Below are 25399 nucleotides of genomic sequence, written 5' to 3' on the forward strand. Positions count from 1 at the left end.
TTTCTACACAAAAACATGGAAATTAAACAACCTCCTACTAAATGACTACTTCGTAAATGAAGAAATCAAGACGGAAATAAAAAAGTTCTATGAAGAAAACGACAATGGAGAGACACGTTATCAACTCCTCTGGGACACAGCTAAAGCAGTTCTGAGAGGAAAGTTTATCTCCATAAATGCCTATAACCAAAAGACAAGAAGATCACAAATAGACAATCTAATGAAACGACTCAAAGAGCTGGAAAAAGAAGAACAGACCAACCCCAAACCCAGCAGAAGAAGTGAAATCAACAAGATCAAATCAGAACTAAATGAAATTGAAAACAGGAAAGCTATTCAGGAGATTAATAAAACAAAAAGTTGGTTCTTTGAAAAAATAAACAAAATTGACACACCATTGGCTAAGCTAACGAAAAGCAGAAAAGAGAAATCTCTAATAAGCTCCATCAGGAATAAAAAAGGAGATATCACAACTGATCCCAAAGAGATACAAGATACAATTTATGAATACTACAAAAATCTTTATGCACACAAACTGGAAAATGTGGAGGAAATGGACAAATTTCTAGAAACACACAGCCTCCCTAGGCTCAACCAGGAAGAAATAGATTCCCTCAACAGACCAATCTCAACAGCTGAAATAGAAACAGCAATTAAAAATCTCCCTAAAAAGAAAAGTCCCAGTCCAGATGGCTTCACACCTGAATTTTACCATACTTACAAAGAAGAACTAGTACCTATCTTGCAGAAACTATTCCACAACATCGAGAAGAACGGAAACCTCCCCGACACCTTTTATGAAGCGAATATTACTCTGATACCAAAACCAGGAAAGGATGCAACAAAAAAAGAAAACTACAGACCAATATCCCTAATGAATATAGATGCAAAAATTTTCAACAAAATCTTAGCTAACCAAATCCAGACACTTATCAAAAAAATAATCCACCACGACCAAGTGGGCTTCATCCCAGGGATGCAGGGATGGTTCAACATACGTAAATCTATCAATGCAATTCACCACATAAACAGAAGCAAAAACAAAGACCACATGATTCTTTCAATAGATGCAGAAAAAGCTTTTGACAAAATTCAACACCCTTTCATGATACGAACACTTAAGAAAATAGGCATAGAAGGGACATACCTAAAAATGATACAAGCCATATACGACAGACCCATAGCCAACATCATACTGAATGGGGAAAGATTGAAATCATTCCCACTTAGAACTGGAACCAGACAAGGCTGCCCACTATCTCCACTTCTGTTCAACATAGTGCTGGAAGTCTGGGCTACAGCAATCAGACAGGAAAATGGAATCAAAGGTATCCAAATAGGGGCAGAAGAGATCAAACTTTCACTGTTTGCTGATGATATGATATTGTATCTAGAAAACCCCAAGGATTCAACCAAGAAACTCCTGGAACTGATCAATGAATTTAGTAAAGTCTCAGGATACAAAATCAATACACAGAAATCAGAGGCATTCATATACGCCAACAACAATCTAATTGAGAACCAAATCAAAGACTCAATTCCCTTCACAATAGCAACAAAGAAATTAAAGTACCTAGGAATATATTTAACCAAAGAGGTAAAAGACCTCTACAGGGAGAACTATGAAACACTGAGGAAGGAAATAGCAGAGGATGTAAACAGATGGAAATCCATACCATGCTCGTGGATCGGCAGACTCAATATCATCAAAATGTCTATACTACCCAAACTGATCTACAGATTCAATGCAATACCTATTAAAATCCCATCAGCATTCTTCACAGATATAGAAAAAATAATTTTACGCTTCGTATGGAACCAAAGAAGACCCCGAATATCAAGAGCAATTCTAGGCAACAAAAACAAAATGGGAGGCATTAATATGCCAGATATCAAACTATACTACAAAGCTGTAGTAATTAAAACAATATGGTATTGGCACAAAAACAGGAATATTGACCAGTGGAACAGATGTGAGAATCCTGATATAAAACCATCCTCATATAGCCATCTCATCTTTGACAAAGCAGACAAAAACATACGCTGGGGAAAAGAATCTCTCTTCAATAAATGGTGCTGGGAAAACTGGATAGCCACCTGTAGAAGGCTAAAACAGGACCCACACCTTTCACCTCTCACAAAAACCAACTCACGCTGGATAACAGACTTAAACCTAAGATATGAAACTATTAGAACTCTAGAGGAAAAAGTTAGAAACACTCTCCTAGACATCGGCCTGGGCAAAGAGTTTATGAAGAAGTCCCCAAAGGCAATCACAGCAGCAACAAAAATAAATAAATGGGACATGATCAAACTATAAAGCTTCTGCACAGCCAAAGAAATAGTCATGAAAGTAAACAGACAACCTACAGAATGGGAGAAAATTTTTGCATCCTATGCATCCGATAAGGGACTTATAACTAGAATATACTTAGAACTCACGAAAATTAGGAAGAAAAAATCAAATAACCCCATTAAAAAGTGGGCAAAGGACTTGAACAGAAACTTTTCTAAAGAAGACAGAAGAATGGCCAACAAACATATGAAGAAATGCTCAACATCTCTAATCATCAGGGAAATGCAAATCAAAACCACAATGAGATATCACTTAACCCCAGTGAGAATGGCCTTTATCAAAAAATCTCCAAACAATAAATGCTGGCGTGGTTGCAGAGAGAGAGGAACATTCCTACACTGCTGGTGGGACTGCAAACTAGTTCAACCTCTGTGGAAAGCAATATGGAGATACCTTAAAGTGATACAAGTGAATCTACCATTTGATCCAGCAATCCCATTACTGGGCATCTACCTAAATGATCCAGTGACACTCTACAAAAAAGACACCTGCACTCGAATGTTTATAGCAGCACAATTCATAATTGCAAGGCTGTGGAAACAGCCCAAGTGCCCATCAATCCAAGAATGGATTAATAAAATGTGGTATATGTATACCATGGAGTACTATTCAGCTCTAAGAAACAATGGTGATATAGCACATCTTATATTTTCCTGGTTAGAGCTGGAACCCATACTACTAAGTGAAGTATCCCAAGAATGGAAAAACAAGCACCAGATATATTCTCCAGCAAACTGGTATTAACTGAGTAGCACCTAAGTGGACACATAGGTGCTACAGTAATAGGGTATTGGGGAGGTGGGAGGGGGGAGGGGAGTGGGTATATACATACATAATGAGTGAGATGTGCACCATCTGGGGGATGGTCATGATGGAGACTCAGACTTTTGGGGGGAGGGGGGAAAATGGGCATTTATTGAAACCTTAAAATCTGTACCCCCATAATATGCCAAAATTAAAAAAAATTAAAAAAAATCTAATGTTAGAAAGATACATAATGAATAAAAACAGACTCAGATTTGTAAAAATGCAACATTTGTTATTGCTGTTTAAATGTATTTATGTATTGCCAGAACTGATTTCCACCATGATGGAAAACAGTCTCGCCAAATCAAGGTAACTTCCACTTTAAACCTGTGTCTTCTGGATAAACTCAGTCGGCTTCCAGGCTTCTCTCCCGTTCCTCTTCTCTAGAACTCGTTTTGTTCATCCACTAATGTCTAGAGGTAGTTTTGCTTGTAAACACTAAGAGTTCTGGGACAAGACTATAGACAGGAGAAAGAAAATGAATCCTCCTCTGTCTTTGTCTTGCTGCACAAAGAGGAGAAATGTAAGTGCTAAGTCGTTGATCTAAATGTCTCAAGTGGTGGAGTCTTGCAAGGAAAACGTGAGAGCAACCCAGCCTGTGGTGATAGTAGTATTTTTTTCCCTTTCATGTGTTAACTTAGTTCACATGTCTCCTTTGGAGATAGGTAAGAAATGGATTCTAGCTCCCATGGTTCTGTAGACACCATTACACCAAAGAGATGTTTCCACGACTCTCTGAGAAAAATTAGATTTAAATGCCTTCTAAGCTATTCCTGAGTCCTAAAAGAAACACTAAAAATTACTGAACATGGGGCCCCAACACTGCGACAGTGTTGTCCGACCAGACTTATATACTATTGTCTATGCAAACCCTGGACACTCTTGTCCGGAGCCTTTTCTTATACTGTTTCATTTACCGAGAATAGCCTCCATAAATCAACTTTCACTCCTGAGGACTGAACACAAATGCACAAATGCCACTTCCTAGAAGAATCCTTCCCTGAGCTTGTTCAATTCCCTTGGCTCTCTTATGGCGTTTGTAATCATCAATAATATTAAACTAACAAGTCTATTTGAAGGCAAGGTCTATTTTTCACCCATACTTGTATTTTTAACCACATTGTACAAAACACATCAAAAAGTGTTTATTACATGAGGGAATTAATATCACATTCTACTTTTATTTCAAAGTGTTATACAAAGTGTTATACTGAATTGGAATCAACCAGAGTACTGTTAAAATAAAAATTCCTGAGCCCCATCGCATACACGCTCTATGAAGAGTTCTACCACCCAGCTTCAGGAATGTGCATTTTAACAAGTATCTCAGGCAGTGTTGTTTATAATTTGGGGATTTCTAATTCAATGAGAAGAGAGAGACAGAGACAGAGGAAGAGAGAGGGAAAAGAGAGAGAGATTGAGATCATAGGGAGTCTTTATTTGGATTTAGATTAAGGAAATAATGACAGAAATAGAGTATAAAAAATTTCAAAATGGCATAAAAATGGAAATAGCTAATTAACCTTTAAAAATATCTTTTTTTAAAAGTATTGAAAAAATCATTTTGTATTTATTGTGACAATCATTTTACATGTGTTAGAAAACAGATGATAAGAGATAATAGGAAAACCAGCCTAAAACCTAAAACCTGCCTGCCAGTATAGTTTCATAAATGGTTTACAGCTATGGTATTTTATAATAAGGCAAAAACGTAGTAAGAATTATTTAACCAACTTATAAATATTCTCTACTTTTTAGTCAATTTTTAAATTGCTGAAATACAAGTAGGAGCAACTTACTATAGAAAGGTACCTTTAGCTGCTTCTAAGAAGCAAACCTGAGGGGATTTAGGGCCAAGGTAACTGTAACTTGAAACATTAATTACCACAGGGCAGATCTCCCAAATGCTTTGTAAAGAGCAAACAAGCCGTGTGTGTGCTCCGAGCAGTCTTCCTCCAGCCCCGGCTACCTGTATCCCTGGGCAGTCTCCTCCCAGGCTGCGATAATAGGGCTCGCCCCTTCCTTCCACTGCGCCCTCTCAGGCTTTGCAGCCTGTGCTCCCTGCTCACGGCCACGGAACAGTTGTGTAGTTCTTAATCCAGTTACATAGTACAATTATCTGGGGAACATCTGAAATCATACCACTGCTTGGGCTCCACTCTCAGAAATTCTGATTTAACTACTCTGGAATGGAAGCTGAACACCATTTTTCACTGCTACTTTTCAAGTTATCCCGAATTGTACTAAAGTGTAGCCACAGTTGAGAATCATTAGCACAAAAGAAACTTTAAGGTGGAGAATAATATGCAAGAACATAAAAGCTTTGGCTTGCTTGATAAGTCAAACTATTTTTTTTTCTAATTCCAAGCTATAAATCACAACACAGTCTCTAATGTACCTTAATACTTTCTTGCCTGGAGAAGAAAAGAGAAATATATCCATGTTTGATTGACTTACGCAATAATTATGATTTATAAGCAAAGATGGGAAAAAATTCCTATTTTGTTCTGAAATCTTCATCTGCTTTTGTGTGCTATTACTGTGACGATGAACGCCATGTATTTGCATCTCTTGCTCACGGTTTGGGAAAGAACGAGGTCTCTTTCTTTAGAAGACTTTCTAGAGATTTTGAATTCCAGACAACGCATCATAAAATTTCTGATTTGTGACAATAAGAGTTTTCTATTTGAGGTCTTAGATCAATCGAGTAAAATGACAGAATCGGAAGATGAATTCTTAAGTGATCTGAAAGCAGTGTTCAATATCCGCACATCTGTGCTGAGTCTTTAACATTCGTACGGCTGTAGTAGGCTGACTAACCTATTGCCACGTTTCTTCTCATCTTGCCTTTTTCACCCCTGCCTCCCAGGCAGATGTGACAGCTGGCAGCTCACCTGGAGTGCCTATTGCAAGGCTCCCCTCCTTTTTGGAATCCTTATTGGTCCAATCAGAAACAAAAAAAATGCAGCATTAATTGCTTGTATAATTCCTTATGTATTGTGTTGTCTCCCTTGGTAACACCTGTCTGACTGGTTTCCATTTCTAACTCTTGGTAACTAGTTCCAGACTTGCTGTTGCTCCTTGAAATACAGCTTATGTCACCGTCCCCTTCTCAAATAATGAAACTGTAGCAAACTGAAGTGTCTCTCAAGACCAGCAATGTGCTAAGGGAACTGCTTATTTATTGATTTACATTTTTACTTTTTTAGAGGTTGGGCTCCACCGACTGCTAGGTGGTTTTCCTGTAATGCAGGGATAAGACAGAGAAGGAGGGCCGAGAGAGGCTGAGTGTAGCCACTTTGATCTATACCAGATCCTAACCCCCCTGAACACGGAAGTTGTCAGCAAGTTGCCAGCCCCTGACCCACTGAAGATGGATGAATTACTAAACCGGATGCCTTACAAACTGTTGATGCTTACCTTTCTGTGACAGCAATTTATGATTAAATCTTATTGGAGTGACTACAAGACAATGTTGGTCACGTATGGCTGTAGCATTCAGAGTTAAAAGAATTTTAGGATTTCAACTTTAACGCTCTTTAAAGGTAAAAACTGTGTTTTTCATGATTAAATCCTGGGAATGTTATATAAGGTTGGGATCTGGTTAGGTGATCAGTAAATATTTGTTGCACAGATGAATATACAAATGAAGTATAAACTATGTGAAGATAAATTAGGCATGATCATAGTAGGAAATTGAAAGCACTTATGAAAATAAATGATCTCAGGTAGGTTCCGATACACACCTCATTATGTGTGAAATTCGTACATAGCAATAGTCTAAAAGAGAATCGCTTCTGCTAGGTTATATATTTGAGCCTGAATGAGACATATAAAAGAGCTAATTTCTTGTTTATTATTTTTCTTTTTCATGCCCCTGTACTGAATCTCAAACATCGTCAGTCTCTTAAAAATGAACACTGTTAAGTTAGTTTTTCTGCTGAAATGCCAAAAGTACCTTACTAAACACATTTGCTTTTTACAAACCTACTGAATAAATACAAAAAAAGTGGGACTATGAAAGACGGCTCAAAACTTATGGAATTTTGTAACCAGAGCACTAACAAAAGAACAAAATTCTTAATAATGACACTGCCACAATTAAATCTCTGCCACCACTTGCACATAGCAGTCATCAATTCTTAGCTGTTCCCTTCTTTAAACTGTGACTGCTTTAGAGATATTCACTGTAATAAAGACAAATTTCATGAAAATTAAAATTAATCTTATATGAGAGTAATAGTGTAGACTTTTCAATCATTTTTTTAATTTGGAGGGGGGGCAGTAATTCATTTACAGCTGCTTCCTCCGCCATCTCTCAGATAGTAAACAGAGCGCAAAGTGTAGCAATCCTCAATGCGGCTAAACGAGCTGCTTTGTGAAATAAAGACAGATATGGCTTTAGGGTTTGAATTTTTAAATGAGCACTTCATATATTGCTAGGATTTCTCTTTAGTTTTGAGAAAGCTTGGAATCAATTGAAATATTAATCTTCTAGTATTTCAATCAATTGAAATACTAATCACTTGAAATATTAATCCTCTACGGAAAAATGCCAATGCACAGAAGACATGGCTTCTGCATTATGCTGACATAATTTTTCTATTTACCAATTTCCAGTGAGCTAATCAGTGCCAGCATAAACAAAACTCTGCAGCTTTGCAGCACAGCAGAACAGAGTGTGCTTTAGAATGTTTTCTGGACCTCACCCTGAGAACAGCTGTTTTTCCTCTGGGAGGATAGGAGTGAGTGGAGTAAATAGGTCACTGCCTTCCAGAGAGAGAGAGCGCATTCTAGTTGGGGGAAAGAAACAATCCATGCAACTGATCTATCAATTAATGCCTATTAGAAGAGTATCAGGTGGCAACATGTGCTCTGAAGAGAAACAATGTGGTAGTGACATTTTGGCTATAAGCTGAATGACAAGCTGCAAACAGATGGGAAGACCGGGGTGGAAGATCCTGGCAAGAGAAATAAGCTAAGTGAAAATTGGGAAAGAACCTGGAGAGTTTGGGAAAACTACCGAAGTCTATGTGGCTAGAATTTAGTGTCTTGGGGTTGCGGGGAGGAATAGTAAGACAGTGGGGTCAGGGAAGTGGCAAGGTCAGATTATGTTAGATTTTTTTTTAAAGCCAGGTTAAAGTGTTTGGATTTAATACACATCTATGCCAATTGCTAGTATGTTAATTTGCCAGTATTTTAATTTGAATGATTTAAGTAGGGAACTAAAATAGTATGATCTATGGTTTTAAAATATATTTCTGGTCACTGTGAGGATATTGGATTGTAGAAGCAGGAGTTAAGTGAAACTAGTTAGGAAGTTATTCTAGAAGTTCAGATGAACGGTGACAGAGCTTTGGGCTAGGGTGATCATAGTAGGGACAGGGAGAAATCAATACATTCATAAAGAAGTTACAGGTGGAGAGCATAGTCACTGCTGCTAGAATGGATTTTCAGAAAAAAAATAGAAGGAATAGTGACATCGGGATAACTCTTAGGCTTGAAAAGTCAGGGAGATCATGGTGATTTTCATGGAGATTGGGGACTTTGGCAGTTGTGAACTATTTAGTGCAATGGGCATAGTATGTTGTTAAATAAAAGCAGTTTGTAAATTTATATGTACCTTAAGATCTCAACTCCATTGTAAAAATATTCCACATATATGCACATCCTAGAACCGGAAGATATGAAAACTGCAATGCCTGCAAATAGCGAATGCTAAAATATTAGTTACAAAATGGATATTGTTTGTTCTTGTCTCTTCAATCTTGTTTAATTGCCTACCCTGATTTCCCACTTGCTTAATTTTCTTTTTAATTTAAAATACGTATACAGCATATTTATCATTTCAATCATAAAAGTAAAATGTGATCATTAGAGAACACCTAGAAAAATATCAAAGCACAAAGAATAAAATAAAAATTATCCGTAGTCTCACAATTTCCCAGATGTACTCACTATTAAAGTTTGGTGTATATGTTTTCAAAGCAGTTACTGTATGTGTGCATATATGTAGTATGTGTGTGTGTGAGTGTGCATACATATATATGTACCAAAAGAGAAAAGTAAAAAGAAAACAGGCAATAGTTGTTAGAAATACTTAGAGGTAACTAATTTCTTTAGTGGAATAAAGGCTTACTTTATGTGGTCTATTGGAAATTGATAGCAATCATTTCCCATAGTCAAAAATAACATTTTAAAATATTTACTTTCTATCCTTGATATTTTGGTAAAATGCTATTGTCTTTAGCTCCTTCAGCTAACTCAACAGGTTCTTCCAATGATTTTTCTGTTTGCTTGGCAGTACAGTGATTTAAAGAAAAAAAATAGTGTCAATGAAACTATTTTCATGTATCTACAAATGGAATTGTGGTGACTCCAATGATCTGAAGTGCTGGAAGGCTACCAAGTCAGTGAGGAATAAACTAAACAGTGTCCTAAGCGCTTTTGTCAAAGGTAGCATAATTGTATGTTTGCAGAAATGTTGTGATTCGAAATCCAACTCTCTGGGGAAAATGAATCTTATAGTCACTTTTGACATTAAACGATTGTTTAACATATAAAATTATCTCTTAAGGACAAAAGACCCCACAACACAGCTGCTTGGGGATGTGTTATATAAAATTAATTTCTATTGTGTTTGAATTTCTGTCATTCATTTTAGTTATAATTTAATTTAATAAATTAAATGACTTCATAACTTCCAAAGTGATCAAGAACTAGGGCACAGAAATGAAAGCACAGCTACTATCAAATCCCATCTGAAATGGGAGAACACGCCAAACTGGAGGTTCCTTGTTAGAAAACAGTTGATGATGATCGTTAAGCCATTTGAATAATTTAAGGCACACCTGAGTTATACGGAATTGATAATGTTTGTCTTTTCTCTTCTTGGAATTAAAAACCAGTGCACTCTGAGACACATGACTGCTTAAAAAGGAACTTGCAGAATGGATTGGATTTAAACCCTTTATGCTATTGTTACTCCTCTTGTAACTTCTTTATTATGCTTCTGTTCTATAAGAGGGTCTAAAATATTGTTCGCTTGAAACTCAATTGTATACTTTATGGGTGTGGGGCAGGAAGAAAAACATTCCCTGCAGCAAGACAAAGAGCAAACAGAAGACAAAGCAAGAGGGCTTCTGTCTCATCAGAATTTGAAAGGCAGAGTTGAGTTAACAACAGCCTCACTCCTCATTAATTTATCATACACACTACTTTTGTGCTTCAGTATATTGAGGACTATGTATTCTTTTTCTCTTTTTCCTTTAGTGTAAATTGTCCTAAATTTGGCACTTCTCATTCTTGGCGTTTTTCAGCACAAATGAGAGTTGCCTCGTCAAGAGCCGGCATTCCTTTCCGTGCAATTACAGCTAAGATCCTAAGTAGATTGATAGAAGCTATTTTTAGCAGAATGTTGATTTGTTATCAAAAAGAAATCTATAGTCGCATCAATAGTAGTAAGATTCTTTGGCTAATCTCTGTCTTGCGAATGTAATTGTTGGCTGTTTCTGGCTGATAGGTTATTTAAAAGCTGCAGTTGAGCAATGCACAGATGTGGCCACACTTCAGTGTGTATCCGTGTTTTGATTCTAGATTCATCAACATAAACTCATCCAAAATAATCAAAGTTTTCTTCACCAGCAATATGTACTTTCATTTTAATGCCTGTAGGAATTGTCTCTACCAGCTTCCAAAGCAAACAGACAATTCAAAGGAAGCCAGAGAATAACATGTTTAGTGACATGTATTTCATTGATAACTGTGCCTCATGAAGGTGACATATTTGAAACAGATGTGCTGATTATAATATATTCTTGGATTCTCAGAGAAAGAGAATGGATGTGCACATCTATTAGTATCACAGTCTGACCTCCTAGTCAAATACAAGCTTGCGGAATGACATCTCGAGATGTCTCACTTCAGAAGTGCCACCCACTGTACCAACTAATATTCAGTATTATCTTAGCTATGTATAAAATGATGGCAGAGCTTATGCATTACTGTCATTTCTCTTTTTCAGACTGTCACCGTGAAATGGACTATCCCAATTTAAATCCAATTTCCATATGTTAGTCACATATCTTACTAGTCTACGACATTTACCTGTCTTGACATTGGTCATGACATTCTTATGACAGTCCATTTCATCATCTAAAATAGGTTTCTGAGGTCTCTTTCCCACCTCCAATCCAGGAACGGCGTTCTTCCTCTAGTCACCTTTCAAGACCTGATTTAATTCCTCCCTCCCTCCAGGGTGCTTTCTCTGATCATGCTATTCTACACTTTCCTTCTCATTTTTCAACTTCTATGACACATCCTATGGGCCTCCATCGTTTAGCAATATTTTTAATTTAAATTGTAAAATATAGTATCTTTATTCTGATTATGTAAATAAAATAATGCTTATCGTCATAGTAACGACCTGTCCTTATCACCCCAAACTTTTTGTAGACCTTCATGTTCATGCACAACCACAGATAGTAAGTTAACTTTAGGCCCCACAATCACGTGAGCCAGTTCCTCAAAGTAAATTTCTCTCTAAAAATGTATGCACATCCAGTTGGTTTGGTTTCCCTGGACAGCCCTGACTAATACAAGCCTTGGTCACATCATTCTGGCCGACATAATCTTCATTTCAAAAGAGGCACTTGGTATTTAGAAGAATCAGAAGACCAGATTTTAATTGACTATTCTGTGCAGCATACTCGAAGTGTCTGTCTGCTAGGCTTACGGAGCCCTTCTGAGAAATGACCAAAGTGATTCATAAAACAAGAGTTGCTGTGTTTTTTGTACCAGGTTCCCATTTTATCCCGGCCAAAATTTTTCAGGCATGGCTTACCGTCAGAACCAAATGGGGCTAGCTAATGCCAATCTGTCCTGCTGCTTCCCGGGAAGCTTGGCATGGGACTCTACCTCCCCACGATAACCCAGACTGACTGGGGACTGTTCTAGCCAGTCCCATTCTCACTTCTGGAGCCTTTTTGCCTGGAGACACGAGACAGTTAGTGGATCATCGGGAGAAGGGAGAAGAGAAGCAGTAGGAGCTTGCTAAGATACAAACGAGCTGGCTCCATGCTAGACAGAGCTCTTGGGCTCTTGCTGTGCATCTAAAAGCTGCTGTGAGGTGACTGACGCAGCCTGTGCAACTTCCAAATCCTCCTACGGTCCAGGCATGTTACTAATAAAAGTAGTCTCTGCTTTTCTGCACTTTCATGATCATTGTTGAAAGTCATTAGCTGACTGAAGTTATCTCACTGTGTATTTGTTCCTTGCAATAGGTAGGAACTAATATATTATGTTTAAAAATATTTGAAGGCATCTTTGAACAGTCAGAAAACCCTATGAGGACTGTTCATTTTTAAAGTATCGCATTGTTCTTTGTCAAATACATTTTGTCCTTTGTAAAAATAAAGACTATGAAGCTCTTTCATAAAAAGAGGTAGCATTTCTTTTTTTTTTTTTTTTTTAGTAGTTAAAGGTGACATTTTTCATGCAGTTGTATATGAACTTGAAAAATCATTCCATCAGCATTCATTAATTTACTAATTTACAGTATCATGACTCGGATGAAAAATAAGTTAAACATAATTTATAGTGGTTTAAATTGTTGACTAGGAGTTTGTATGTGATGACTTATTTTGACATGCAAGTTTACTGAAAATGGAAGAGAGCAAGAATCACCTGCATCTATCTACATACACACACACATGCACACATACACACACATACATGCACACATGTACACACATATATAGATACACGCACGTAAGTAAAGTGATGCCTATCTCCTGGAGAAGGTTGGGGAGTCCTAGCTTAAGTATGCAAATCCCTGCCAGTGGGATTTAACTCTTCTGTTGAACCAGCCTAGAAGTATCTGCTGGTTTAAACTTATTGTTCTGAGGGTGTTCACAGATTTGCACTGTTCCCAGGCAACTAGTGGACTGGGGGAAGCAGATGTAGGGAACTTGGCATTAGGTTTTGGGATCTGTGCATCAAATACAGAAGAATTCTACGTAGAGCAGCCCGTTGGTGTCTGTCTGATACTGGTTTCCAGTCTGACTTGAGAATCTCACAGCTGAGTCCTTTTAATAGAGAAACTGTTTGAAGGGGCTACTTTGTATGAGGATCTCAGAGAGAGAGAGAGAGAGAGAGAGAGAAATGCAAGCTTTGCTACTGGTTGTCTTAGTGCTAGAATGACAAAGTACAACACAAGGTAGAGGACAGAGGGATCCTCCCACTTCTCGAGCCATAAAGTGGGGGGCTCTGAAAATGCAGGATGAGGCTTTAGGGACGTGATGGTGCATGGCTTTTGGAGCATGGGGGACTGGGCTGTGGCAGTGAGATCCTGAACTTGGGCGACAGTCAAATATTAGCTGTCAGTGTAGCGGCCAGAGTAAAGAATACTGACATTCTTGTTGGTGAACTTGCGTGTGACCTCCAAGGGGCTCAGAAACCTGGTGAGGTTTTGTAGAGAAGAGGCAAAGGGGCCTATATATATATATATATATAGTGGAGAGCAGAAGTCAGAGAAATGAATTGTCACTCTTAACCTTTGCAGGTGGCAGGATGGATGAGCAAATGTAGGTTGCATGTTACAAATGGCAACTAGTAGAAGTAGGGAGAGTCAATAGAGAGAAATGAGCAGTGGATAAAAACGAGGTTACCCTGGAACCCATTAGAGTTATGGTGTTGGCATTGACTGTGTGTATGTGTGTGTGTATAGTATATATTATATAAAACCACTTGACTTCATATGTATCATATACATAAATCATTTGACATTTCCAAATTTCATTCTTCATGTTAAACTAAGATTAATATTTGACCATCCCTACTTCATAGGGATGTGAGAAACATGGAAAAATGTGTAAGAAATCACTGTTTTAAGGCACTATGCATATATAGGAAGAATGAAATGAGAGAAGCTGTAAACAAGGTAAAGAGTAAAGGATTTGTAGCAAAAAAAAAAAAAATGCGAGGTCTTTGTCAAATGTGTGATGCTGGCGTTCCAAGTTTGGATAATACTTTCAATGCCTTTGTTTTGATTATAAAAATATTCATAGTGTATATGTCAGAAGGTTTATAAAGTATTTTCAGTTGTATAAAAGTATTTCTATTATTACAAAACACAAAATATTAAATATCCAATGTAATAATTAAATATAAATCCAATAATTTGTTTTGAATAGCTTATGCTTAAAAATTTTTTGTTTATAAAAAATTTGCCACAGTTGTAAGTTACTCCTTAATGATTGTTATTTTTTAAAACAAACAAAAAATAATTCTATGTGCTTCAGTGGATTCTACTCATAATGTGTATATCTAAATTAATATCTACTGCCAAATTCCATTAGATCGCTATCTAGGTCAATGTCTATTAAGTTAATCAGCCATTCTAGCCCAATAATGAATTTGGATCCCTAAGGCTCAGCTGGTCACCATGGAAATTCAAGTCATTATTAAATGCCTGATAACACTAATTTCATTGTACTCTCTTTTTTCATACCACATCGGTCCCCAAACACCGTATTGAATTAAATTCTTTATCTATTACATGCTATATTCTCATTTTGTTATAACATCTATGTCTTACAAACAATGCACGTTTATCATACACAATTTTGGGCAGAGTAGTTTTGCTTTAAAATAATATGATCCCAGTTCCGACTTTCTAGCATCTTTGAGGACCACTTATGTCATGTTTCTGTGTCTACGAAGTGTCAGAAGGAACAGTGGCTTTTTGTGTGGCATGTAGGCTACTCAAACACTTGGACTGACTAGCAGTCAGAGCATCAAAGTCAACGGTTTATGGTTCTTAAGTCAGTCTCTGGAGAGCGTTGCCCTAAGTCCCCCCAGCTGGCATTTCTCCTTCTCTAGTGGGTAAACACACACGTTTCCTTAGCGGCACTCTTTGGGTAACAGAGCCAGGAAGGCCCATAACTTATCACTGGCAAATCTGTGCCAGGTACTGGATATGGATTTTGGAGGATGTTCAAGTAGTCACTCGAATCGCTGTCGAGTTACGTCTCAAACAGAATGCTTCGCTTTAATGATCGCCTGGGCTGAAATCCATTACAGTCCCTCAAATCGTGGGAGACTGGTCTAAGTTTAGCATCAGCACGTCGCAAAGACTTTGTTAATGTCATAATGGTGACATCATAGCCCCCCGATCATCAAAAATTTTCTCTCTAATTTTAGTTCTCTTACTCTTCTTCCTAGAACATATACATGCTACATAAGTCCTATGTAGACTATGACTCTAAATGGAAGGGTGACTTTAACATCTCCTGAAGTGTAAAGCCACAGCTACTGTAGCAAATCTAACTTCGTGGAGTTTCCAGAGCAGGGTTCCTATTGGCTGGAAGATTAGCATCAGAGTTGAAGGAAAAAAATATTAGATGCAGTGGGTGTTGGAGTTTTCTTTGTGGCAAGTTGCTGGAAAATACAGATTTACATTTCACCCTGCCTTAACAGCTCTACGGGAAAAGGTTAAAATTGAGGAAGATAAAATTGCGTAAAAGACTTCAGGAAGATGAATGGCAGAGGCAAAGTCAATGTAACCTTGGTCTACTGGATCCATTTGGATTCAGACCCTTTGCTTGACTGCATGTTTCTCATCTGCTCCTTCTTGGCTCTTATCAGACACTGTCTTCCTTCAGCGGAACATTTTCCTGTTTCTTCATGACCAAGGGTTGTCATCTACTCTCATGGCTCCTCTCAAATGTGGGGCATTTATAGCAAGAAACAATTAGATAATGATCACAACCACCACTGTATGAAAGGGATTTTTGACAAAGCATAAATATAATACTAAGAAGGGAACAGATTTGGGGCAGAAATTCAGAAAATGTTTGTCTTATAAATCCTAAAGTGATAGCTCTACTTGAAGTACAAGTTAATATGAAACCCCAAGTGAAATTTTTTGGGAGAGTTTGTGTCAGTTGACTAGATTTGAAGGCATGAAAAGAATTATGATGGCTGATTCAAGGTATAGTCACATAACCACAGGAATCAGGGGTATGTGACTATATATTAATAAATATCATTGAGCATAAACTAAAGCCCAGATAGTTTAATTGTATAGTTTAATTAACACTTAAAATAACTCTGTGATAGGTGCTATCATTAAACCACATTGTACTAGTAAGAAAAAAAATAAGGTTAATTAATCTCATGCATACTTGCCCATGAGAATTTGATATTTCTAAACAAAGAGATATTTTGAGCTTTGCAACAAATAGTTAAGCTGAATTATTTTTAAAAGCCAGTGTTGTAACTATTTTTTAATACAAACTAATTGCAGTTAATAAATCTCCTGAGATATTTCTACACTGCTATTTTCATATTGTAAGATTAAAGTGATTTTTCTCTAGATAACTGTCACCCAATTTAGTTTCAGCTAAGTTTTGTTTTATTTTTAGACACATAAATCTCAACAAAATGCTCACAATCTCTACACTTCCATTTTACATTTTCACTATAATGCGATGACTGTCAAAGGAAATATTTCATTAAAAGTTAATTTTAATCTAATGAATGGTAATGAATGTTATTTTGATAATACTTCCCAAAGTTGACCACCTCCTAACAAATCTCATTATGACATTTACTGAGAGTACATCATAGATATATAGAGTGAGCCCTTTAACAATAAACAATGTTTCATTATTGACAGTAATAAAAAAAGATGTTAGAAGATGTTTTTAAGAGACATGAGGCATCAATAAAAGATGAGCAGGAGCCATTGTACTTATAGCAAAATTATCATTTTTTTCTTTCTAAAATCAGCATAGTTACTGGATCCCAAATGGAGCACATTGTGTTTCCGATTCTGTTTATTTGGCAATCTTGTTCAATTATAGAGGCTAAAGACATTTAACAGCAAAATAGGTCCCCGATCAGCACTGAAGTGTGATACTGTTTAAAGGAACTTAGGAAAAACTACTGTTAATCATTTAAGAGTGGTAAATTCCTACGTCTAAAACTGGGTTCTAGTGCTTACCCTTTGGATGAATTGAATGGGAATTTGCAACATTAGTAAGAAACCTCAGTAACTTCAATCATGAGGTTAAAGAGGGTCTGAGATGCAATCTCCAGAAAAGAAAAACAGCAACTGTGTGTGTTTATCCCTAAAGATAATAAATAAGTAGCAAAAAATTATAATGGTATACAATGTAATGGGCTATTTGATACTGAAACTGTCAATTATCCCCTAATTTATCAATGGACTCAATACAACTATAGAATTTCAATTTTCTTGTGTGTATCTGTGTATGTATCTGTGAGATTCAAAGCTGAGTATAAAATTTTAAGGAAGAGTATAATGTAAAAAGCAATTCACTCCCAAAGAAAAGCAAGAAAATAGCTTTCTTAATGAACTATATTAGCTATCAATTAATTGTTATAAACACATATACATAAGTTATTATGGTATTAGTCCAGAGATTTTTACTCCCAGAACAGAATTGAGAACCCAGAGAGAGAACACACAAATATTGAAACTTAATTATAATAGAGTCAACATTTCAGATCAATAGAGGGAAAGACAAACTTTTCAATAAATGTTGCTGAGGACAGGTTATATAAATGTATAAAAACTAAATATATTTTGGACCCCTACCTCACATCATATAAAATGATGACCAGGTGGATTTAACACCTAAATGTAAAAGGTAAAATTGTCAAGCTTTCAAAGATAATATAGGACATCAATATGAACTGTCCTTAAAAAATAATCTCTATATTTGACTACATCAAAATTAAGAAACATTCATTGAACCATACATAATGAAATTGTTAAAAAATAGCCTACAAAATGTGTACTAAGATATTTTCACATATGCAACCACCAAAGGACATCATATAAAGTAAGTAAAGAGCACTGTGTGTTCAATAGAGAAGAGGAAAAAAAATTTGAAATATAAATGAATAGGAATTTTGCTAAACAGGAAGAACAAATGGCTGATAAACATAAGAAAAATAGATCAACCACATTAAAAATTAGTAAAGTGAATTTTAAGTGACAAGGAGAGATTATTTCATCCCACCAAATTGGGAGGAAAAGACAATATCAATTACGAACAAGGATGTAGAGCAACGAGAATTTTATTTGTTATTCATCAGAGTGAAATTGATATATCAACTTTGGAAACAGTTTGTCATGACCTAGTAAAGTTGAAATGTGCATTTCCTAGACACACAAATTATTCAATATGTACTCTAGGAAAATACTGTCGCTATCCCAGAACCGTGCCCAAGGATACTTATAGCATCACTGTACAGGACAAGGAAAACCTGGGAACTACCCAATGTCCGCAAGAGGAGAATGTCATAGGAAAGTAAACAGCAGTGAAAATGAACAGACTAGCATCACACACACTGACATGGATGAATCTTAAAAAGTGGGCAAAGGACTTGAACAGAAACTTTTCTAAAGAAGATAGAAGAATAGCCAACAAACATATGAAAAAATGCTCATCATCTCTAATCATCAGGGAAATGCAAATCAAAACCACAATGAGATATCACTTAACTCCAGTGAGAATGTCCTTTATCAAAAAGTCTCCAAATAACAAATGCTGGCATGGATGCGGAGAGAGAGGAACACTCCTACACTGCTGGTGGGACTGCAAACTAGTTCAACCTCTGTGGAAAGCAATATGGAGATACCTTAAAGCAATGCAAGTGAATCTACCATTTGATCCAGCAATCCCATTGCTGGGCATCTACCCAAAAGATCCAGTGACACTCTACAAAAAAGACACCTGCACTCGAATGTTTATAGCAGCACAATTCATAATTGCAAGGCTGTGGAAACAGCCCAAGTGCCCATCAATCCAAGAATGGATTAATAAAATGTGGTATATGTATACCATGGGGTACTATTCAGCTCTAAGAAACAATGGTGATATAGCACATCTTATATTTTCCTGGTTAGAGCTGGAACCCATACTACTAAGTGAAGTATCCCAAGAATGGAAAAACAAGCACCACATATACTCACCAGCAAACTGGTATTAACTGAGCAGCACCTAAGTGGACACATAGGTACTACAGTAATAGGGTATTGGGCAGGGGGGAGGGGGGCGGGTATATACATACATAATGAGTGAGATGTGCACCATGTGGGGGATGGTCATGCTGGAAACTCAGACTTGTGGGGGGGGGGGAAATGGGCATTTATTGAAACCTTAAAATCTGTACCCCCATGATATGCCAAAATAAAAAAAAATAGTTTTGAGTGAAAGAAGATGAGATTAAATTCTAGGTAATGTTCAAACACAGGCAAAACGTAACGGCATTTGTTTAAGGATAAATACACAAGTGGTAAAAACTAGAGAGAAAAGTAAGAGAGTAAACACAAAATTCAAGTCTTTGAATTGGCCCAACAGCACAGATGATCCTTTCTTTTGGCCCAGACATGGAGAACACAGGTGTTTGTTTTATTTTGACTCTACCTGCATGTGTGTGTGTGTACACACACATTTACGTTTCCATACACTTTTATCTATGATATTTATTTCACAATATAAAAATAATACATTCTAGTCTATTGTGTGTATCATATATTTTCCAGTGAATCATATAACATTCTATCATTTAAAAGCTTTTGGATTACATAAAGAATTTGAACTTAAATTTAGCATATTACCAATTTCTTTCATAGATCATCAATTTTCTCTTGGTCCAAGTGAGGATGAAAATATAAAATGCCTGTTATCCAGGAGGTGGAAATAATGGTATGAATCACAAGTATGTGTGAGGTACTGGATTTTGTACTCGTAACTCACTGGTACAAGCAAAGTGTAGGCCCAGCAGTGCGTGTGAAAGTAATTAGATGGATTGACAATTACAGTTGTCATGAGATGAATTTTTGATATGTCCAAATCATTCGCCAGTTACTTTACATATGTTATCTTTAATTCCTATAGAAATTCCACATAGAATATTAGAAACCTAAGTTGATTTGCCACACACAGAGCTCATATAGGGAAAAGCCAGGATTTGAACCTAGGTGTGTCTCCCTCCTGTTGTGTCTTTGCCATTACTCGATATTGTCCAAACACTACTATCCAGTGTCACACAGAGGAATATAATGGGGTATGATAAGACCTGGCTCTGAATCTAGCACTGCAAACTATTAGCTATTTGACCCTGAGTAAAAGTTAATAAATTCTTAGGGCCTCATTTTATAAAAATTAATGATGATAATACCTATCTGTTAGAGTTGTTCTGAGGTTTAAATAAAATACATATGCAAAGCGCCTTGTACAAAACATCCATCCAATAAACATTTGATTCATTAAAATTAAGTTGTGGCAGCTTTAGTTGGAAAGATTAGGTGAACATCTCCAACAAACCGCAGCATCATGGAGCTGATCAAGCCACTAGAGGGAAAAGATAACAGGACCAGAAAAGTGAGAACGCTGCTAAGAAACTCACTTCTGGGACCATCCATGGGGTCATGGCCAAGGTGGAAACATGACAGATCCTGGGAGAAGTTGAAACTCTCAAAACGGGAACATCTTTGGGGACAAGCTGCTTTAATGAAGTTGGGGGAGGGGAGCTTTATTTGGAGAAAAGGTATGAGAGGAAGAAAATGAAAGAAGTCTATAACAAGGTCAGCCACACCTGACACAAGCTAAGAACACTTCTCAGCCGGGGACAGTTTCATGACTATTTGAATGTTCTCACCCTAGTCATCCTACGGGGATGAGCTAAGAGGAAGGCTGACTAGGGGACCTCGCAGTGTGGCCGGGCACAGTTCTGCTGCTGATTTGACCTGGAACGCAGTGTCTCCGTGCCACTCAGCTGTCTGTACCCATCAGTAGCTGGTCTATTTCTGTGGTGTCCTCATCATGAAAAAACAGAGCTCCTTTGGCCAAATGAGAGAACACGGCTTCCTGTCATTTTTGATTTGCTTTCACTGCATCTCCAGTTAGATAACCTTCAGAATCCTTGTTTCCAAAAACCTAATTTTTCAGTCCTTCTAGAAGGGCTTATTCTTTCCTATTACTTTGCCCTGTGGCTCTGGGCCGGGACTAGAATTCTGTGAGTGTGTACAGACCCCATTGATTTCATCGAAGTGCCTGTTTGTTTATCCGAGAGTTCCAACCTCAGGTCCCCAGCTGCTGTGACCCACTGACTTGCTGTGGCCCCTGCCCTCCCCCCCCCCAACCAATGTCTAGAAATTATGGCGGAAATCAGATACTTTTCCTTGTTGGTCAGATACACGTCAGCCCTAATGAGTGAATCTTGCTCAAGATATATATCCACCAGGTCAGGCCTCATCGATAAATCCCAAGGTAACCCCAGAAATTATTAAAAAGCAGTTTGGAAATCTAAAATAGCATAGGTTCCTAGAATTTTAATGACCTCTACTGCAGCTGATATTGGTAGGGCTATTCGTTATTTTTTAATTTTTTAATTTTTTTTTTTTTTGCTGTCTGAAATTTAAAATCGTTTTTGTTCTGTCCCGTTTGAGCCCCAACATCCCCACGAGACACACTTTACTGTGTGCGGAAGAAACACTCATTAGAGATCCTTTAAGTGACAAATGAGACGCTGCAGTGAGTTAAAGCAGTACTTTGGCTTACACTGAACTCCATACCTGAGCGCATAGCCTCTTTCTGAATGCTCTCATAGTCATGCCAGTCCTTTCTTCTCAAACCATCTGTCCATGAATAGAATTGCCCATCTCCCAGGCCCAGTGGAAATGTCTGTGGAAAAGGAAAGTATTCAAGCATAAAAAGGAGGTAGTTCCTTCCGCATGGTAGGTAAACAGCCAGGCACATAATGGGCAGTCAAAGAATATTTGTTGAATAAGTGATTCCTCAGATAGTGAAAAGAAAGCCACTGCTTGTGACCAGATTATGGCATATTTTAAATCCTTTTCTTAACCTTTAAAATGAAAGCATGCCTCTCACGTAGCCCCTACCATTCTCCGTTTTATCCAGAGACATTCATAATTCAGTATTTTACCTCTGAGCATAAACACCTAGCTATTTTTAATCACCCAAAGTATAAATGTTGGTAACGCTACCAATTCTGGTGTTAAGTTGAATTAATTTTTTTATGATTAGTGCAGTTTCATTCTAATCAAGCATATTTGAATGGCTTTGGAATGATAGCACTCATTCATTGAATGCTCAGTATGTGCCAGCCCCTATGTCAAATATTCTCTGTATAGAAGTTTGTTTAATCTTTATAACCATCATGGGTTATAAATCCCCATTTTTCTGTCAAGTAAACTGAGGCCCAGAGAACTACAATTGCTTGAATTAAACCACAGTTGACAAAGCCAGGATTTGGATCAGTTCTGTTAAGACCAAAATTGTGGACTGAACAGCTATTAAACACTGTCTCCCATCTAGAATTCTGCTGAAGTGCAGAGCGTGTTGATACTTGTAGTTGGAATAACCACCCACTCATCAACTGCAGTCACAACATGTGCTTCATGCTTTTCCAAAACCCAATATGTTGCAACGTCAACTTGAGAATTATTTCAGCAGAAGCTACTCCCTTTTCTTAAGGCATTTATTTCTGGTAATAAGAAAGAAAAAAATGTTTTCAGTAAAATTTATCCTCACAATGTTAATAGTTAAGATAATGTACAATAAATGTTTTCACATTCACAGACTACTTTTCTTTTATGAAGTAATACATCTATGGAATAAAGAAAGAATTCTAAAAGGTGGAAAAATTCAATTTAAGCAAAAGATGGATAATTTCAGTGAGGTAATTTTATCCTGAGAGCCATTCCAAGGCACATAAAATGTCTTTTTTCTTAGTTTTAGACAATGCAGCCATGATGCTTATGAAAAGTGATCTCCCTTGAGCCCATCTTTATAGCTTATAAAAGGTCCACTTGTTTTGGAATGATAAGAATGGGGAATAATATTTTTAAAAACCAAGGTTGTTAGAATCAGATGAAAGATTGTCCAAATCAAGTGAATATAATCTATATATGTCAAGGAATTTGTTGCTCAGAGTAGTGATGAGCTCAGGAGAAAAGAACAGAGGAACAAATATATAAATATAAAATGTTAGGAGTAATGAGGGCAAATTTTAAAGGGAAGATAAAGGAAAATTATGAACAAAACAAAACAAAGTAAAATAGAAAAAAATAATATAGAACAAACATTAAAAAATGCAAATTTTTTTCTAATTGATGTTTATCTTATCCATAGAAATTTTAGTACTCGGTTATGCATAGAAAGTTTCAAATAATCAAATAAATTTAAAATATACAACTTATGTTTCATCTCAGCCATACATATACAGATAAGTACTGAGCACCAATAAAAATCTCCTCCACTGATATAATTATGATTTACAAACATGACTTCCAGATTAAAACATAATTTCAACACAAATTTCAACATGAAACATATAGTCTTGTGTAAACTCTATTATGCAAGCTCTCTCTGGTTGCCAGGTGCACTCCATTTCTCTTATTTTGATATATCTAAGGCAGAAAATTCTTAGTAACTTGTAATAAAAGCAAATTATATGCAAAAGTTAATCTTTACTCTTTCCAGAAACCAAATGAAAACGACAATAAAGCATCACATGCATCGAGAAAGCAGTTAGTTGAATTGACAAAAAGTTTTTGTGAATGACTGAGAACTACTGGAAAGGAAGCATGTTTTTCTATGCCACTGAATTTTTAAAAGACTTAAGAATTGGAGGCATCAGGCATTTCTGATGGTGAGGTGAAAAGAAAAAGATTTGTTGACATGTTTTATAAGTGGCAGTCAGACTCCTCTGGAGTCTCTCTCCGAGTCTATAAATGAGACCATTTCTGACAGCCTTCCACTGCCTTCCCACCCATAGTAGACTGGAGTCTGAATGAGAGAAGTATCCCTGTGGGCCATGAGAAACCGTTGAATACAAGGATTCCGAGGTGCAGTGAAAATCAGGGTCCACGTTAGTCCGCACACCGGACGTCGTTAACGAAGCTATAGTTGCACTAGACTTTCAGAAAGCTGCCAGTCCAAGGCTACACCCTCAGACAAGAAACATAGGAATTCCTCTCTGGAGAATTGGAATCAATAAGCAGAGATGCAAGGAGTGGCTCCAAGGTCCACACCAGTAACCACACAAAACATCTCCGTGTAAGCAAGCGCCTTTCTGTACAGAGAACTTTCCGTCAGTGTTTTCACTACTTCACTCTTTAAGTACGAACAGGCAGCCAAGGATCGCCAGGTATTTCACAGGACTCTTAATATAAAATTCAGAGGCCAAAATAAGCAAAAGGCGTAACGAACTTGAAGGGAACAGAGGCGGATGTAAAGCACAGATGAAAACCTTAAAAAAATGTAAATTTAATTTCTTTAAAGAGCTTTAAGGAAAGCTCCTTCACAGAAACAGAAATTTACAAAGAAAGGGACAGTTAGAGAATAAAAAAAGAGCTCTTGAAAAGTAAAAATGTGATTGCAGGAAAATAATAACTAAGAGACAGCTGGGAAAATGAATGTCAAAGGAACCCTAAGAAATAGAAAAACAGAAAACGAGAGAGAGATGAAAAGATGCAACATTGAAGGGAGGTGGGGACATGGGGGCAAGTCGGGAGACCCCGCTGCTGACTGTGCAAGGCCGTGGGAACAGCTCCAGGAAACATGTCTCTGTGGAAAAAAAAATGTTTAAAAAAACATGGAAGAAACTTTTCAAAAGAAGACAAATGGCCGACAAACATGAAAAATTGTTCAACATCGCTAATCATCGGGGAAATGCAAATCAAAATAACAATGAGACACAACTCCAGTGAGAATAGCTTTTATCAAAAAGTCCCCAAACAACAAATGCTGGTGTGGATGCAGAGAGATAGGAACACTCAGACGCTGCTGGTGAGACTGCAAATTCAATTGAAAGTGATATAGAGATACCTCAAAGAACTAAAAGCAGAACTACCATTTGATCCAGCAATCCCACTACTGGGTATCTACCCAAAGGAAAAAAGGACATTCTATAGTAAAGACGTCTGCACCTGAATGTTTATAGCAGCACAATTCACAATTGCAAAGATGTGAAAACAACCCAAGTGCCCATCAATACCTGAGTGGATGAATAAAATGTGGTATATGTATACCATGGAGTACACTCAGCCACAAAAAACTGTGATGATCTAGCACCTCTTATATTATCCTGGATGGAGCTGGAGCCCATTCTTCTAAGTGAAGTATCACAAAAATAGAAAAACAAGCACCACATGTACCCACCATTAAATTGGTA

General features: G+C 37.1%; 1 protein-coding gene across 1 annotated transcript in view; it reads right to left on the minus strand.

Annotated features, from left to right (window-relative positions):
- Positions 1-25399, minus strand: part of GALNTL6 (polypeptide N-acetylgalactosaminyltransferase like 6) — a 913332-nt gene that overhangs the window by 562893 nt on the left and 325040 nt on the right. The window contains exon 3 of the mRNA XM_076010718.1: positions 21777-21885. Coding sequence (XP_075866833.1) covers positions 21777-21885 — 109 coding nt within the window. The remainder of the gene's footprint in view (positions 1-21776; positions 21886-25399) is intronic.

Source organism: Microcebus murinus, chromosome 15 (genome assembly GCF_040939455.1).
Source record: "Microcebus murinus isolate Inina chromosome 15, M.murinus_Inina_mat1.0, whole genome shotgun sequence".
NCBI lineage: Eukaryota > Metazoa > Chordata > Mammalia > Primates > Cheirogaleidae > Microcebus > Microcebus murinus.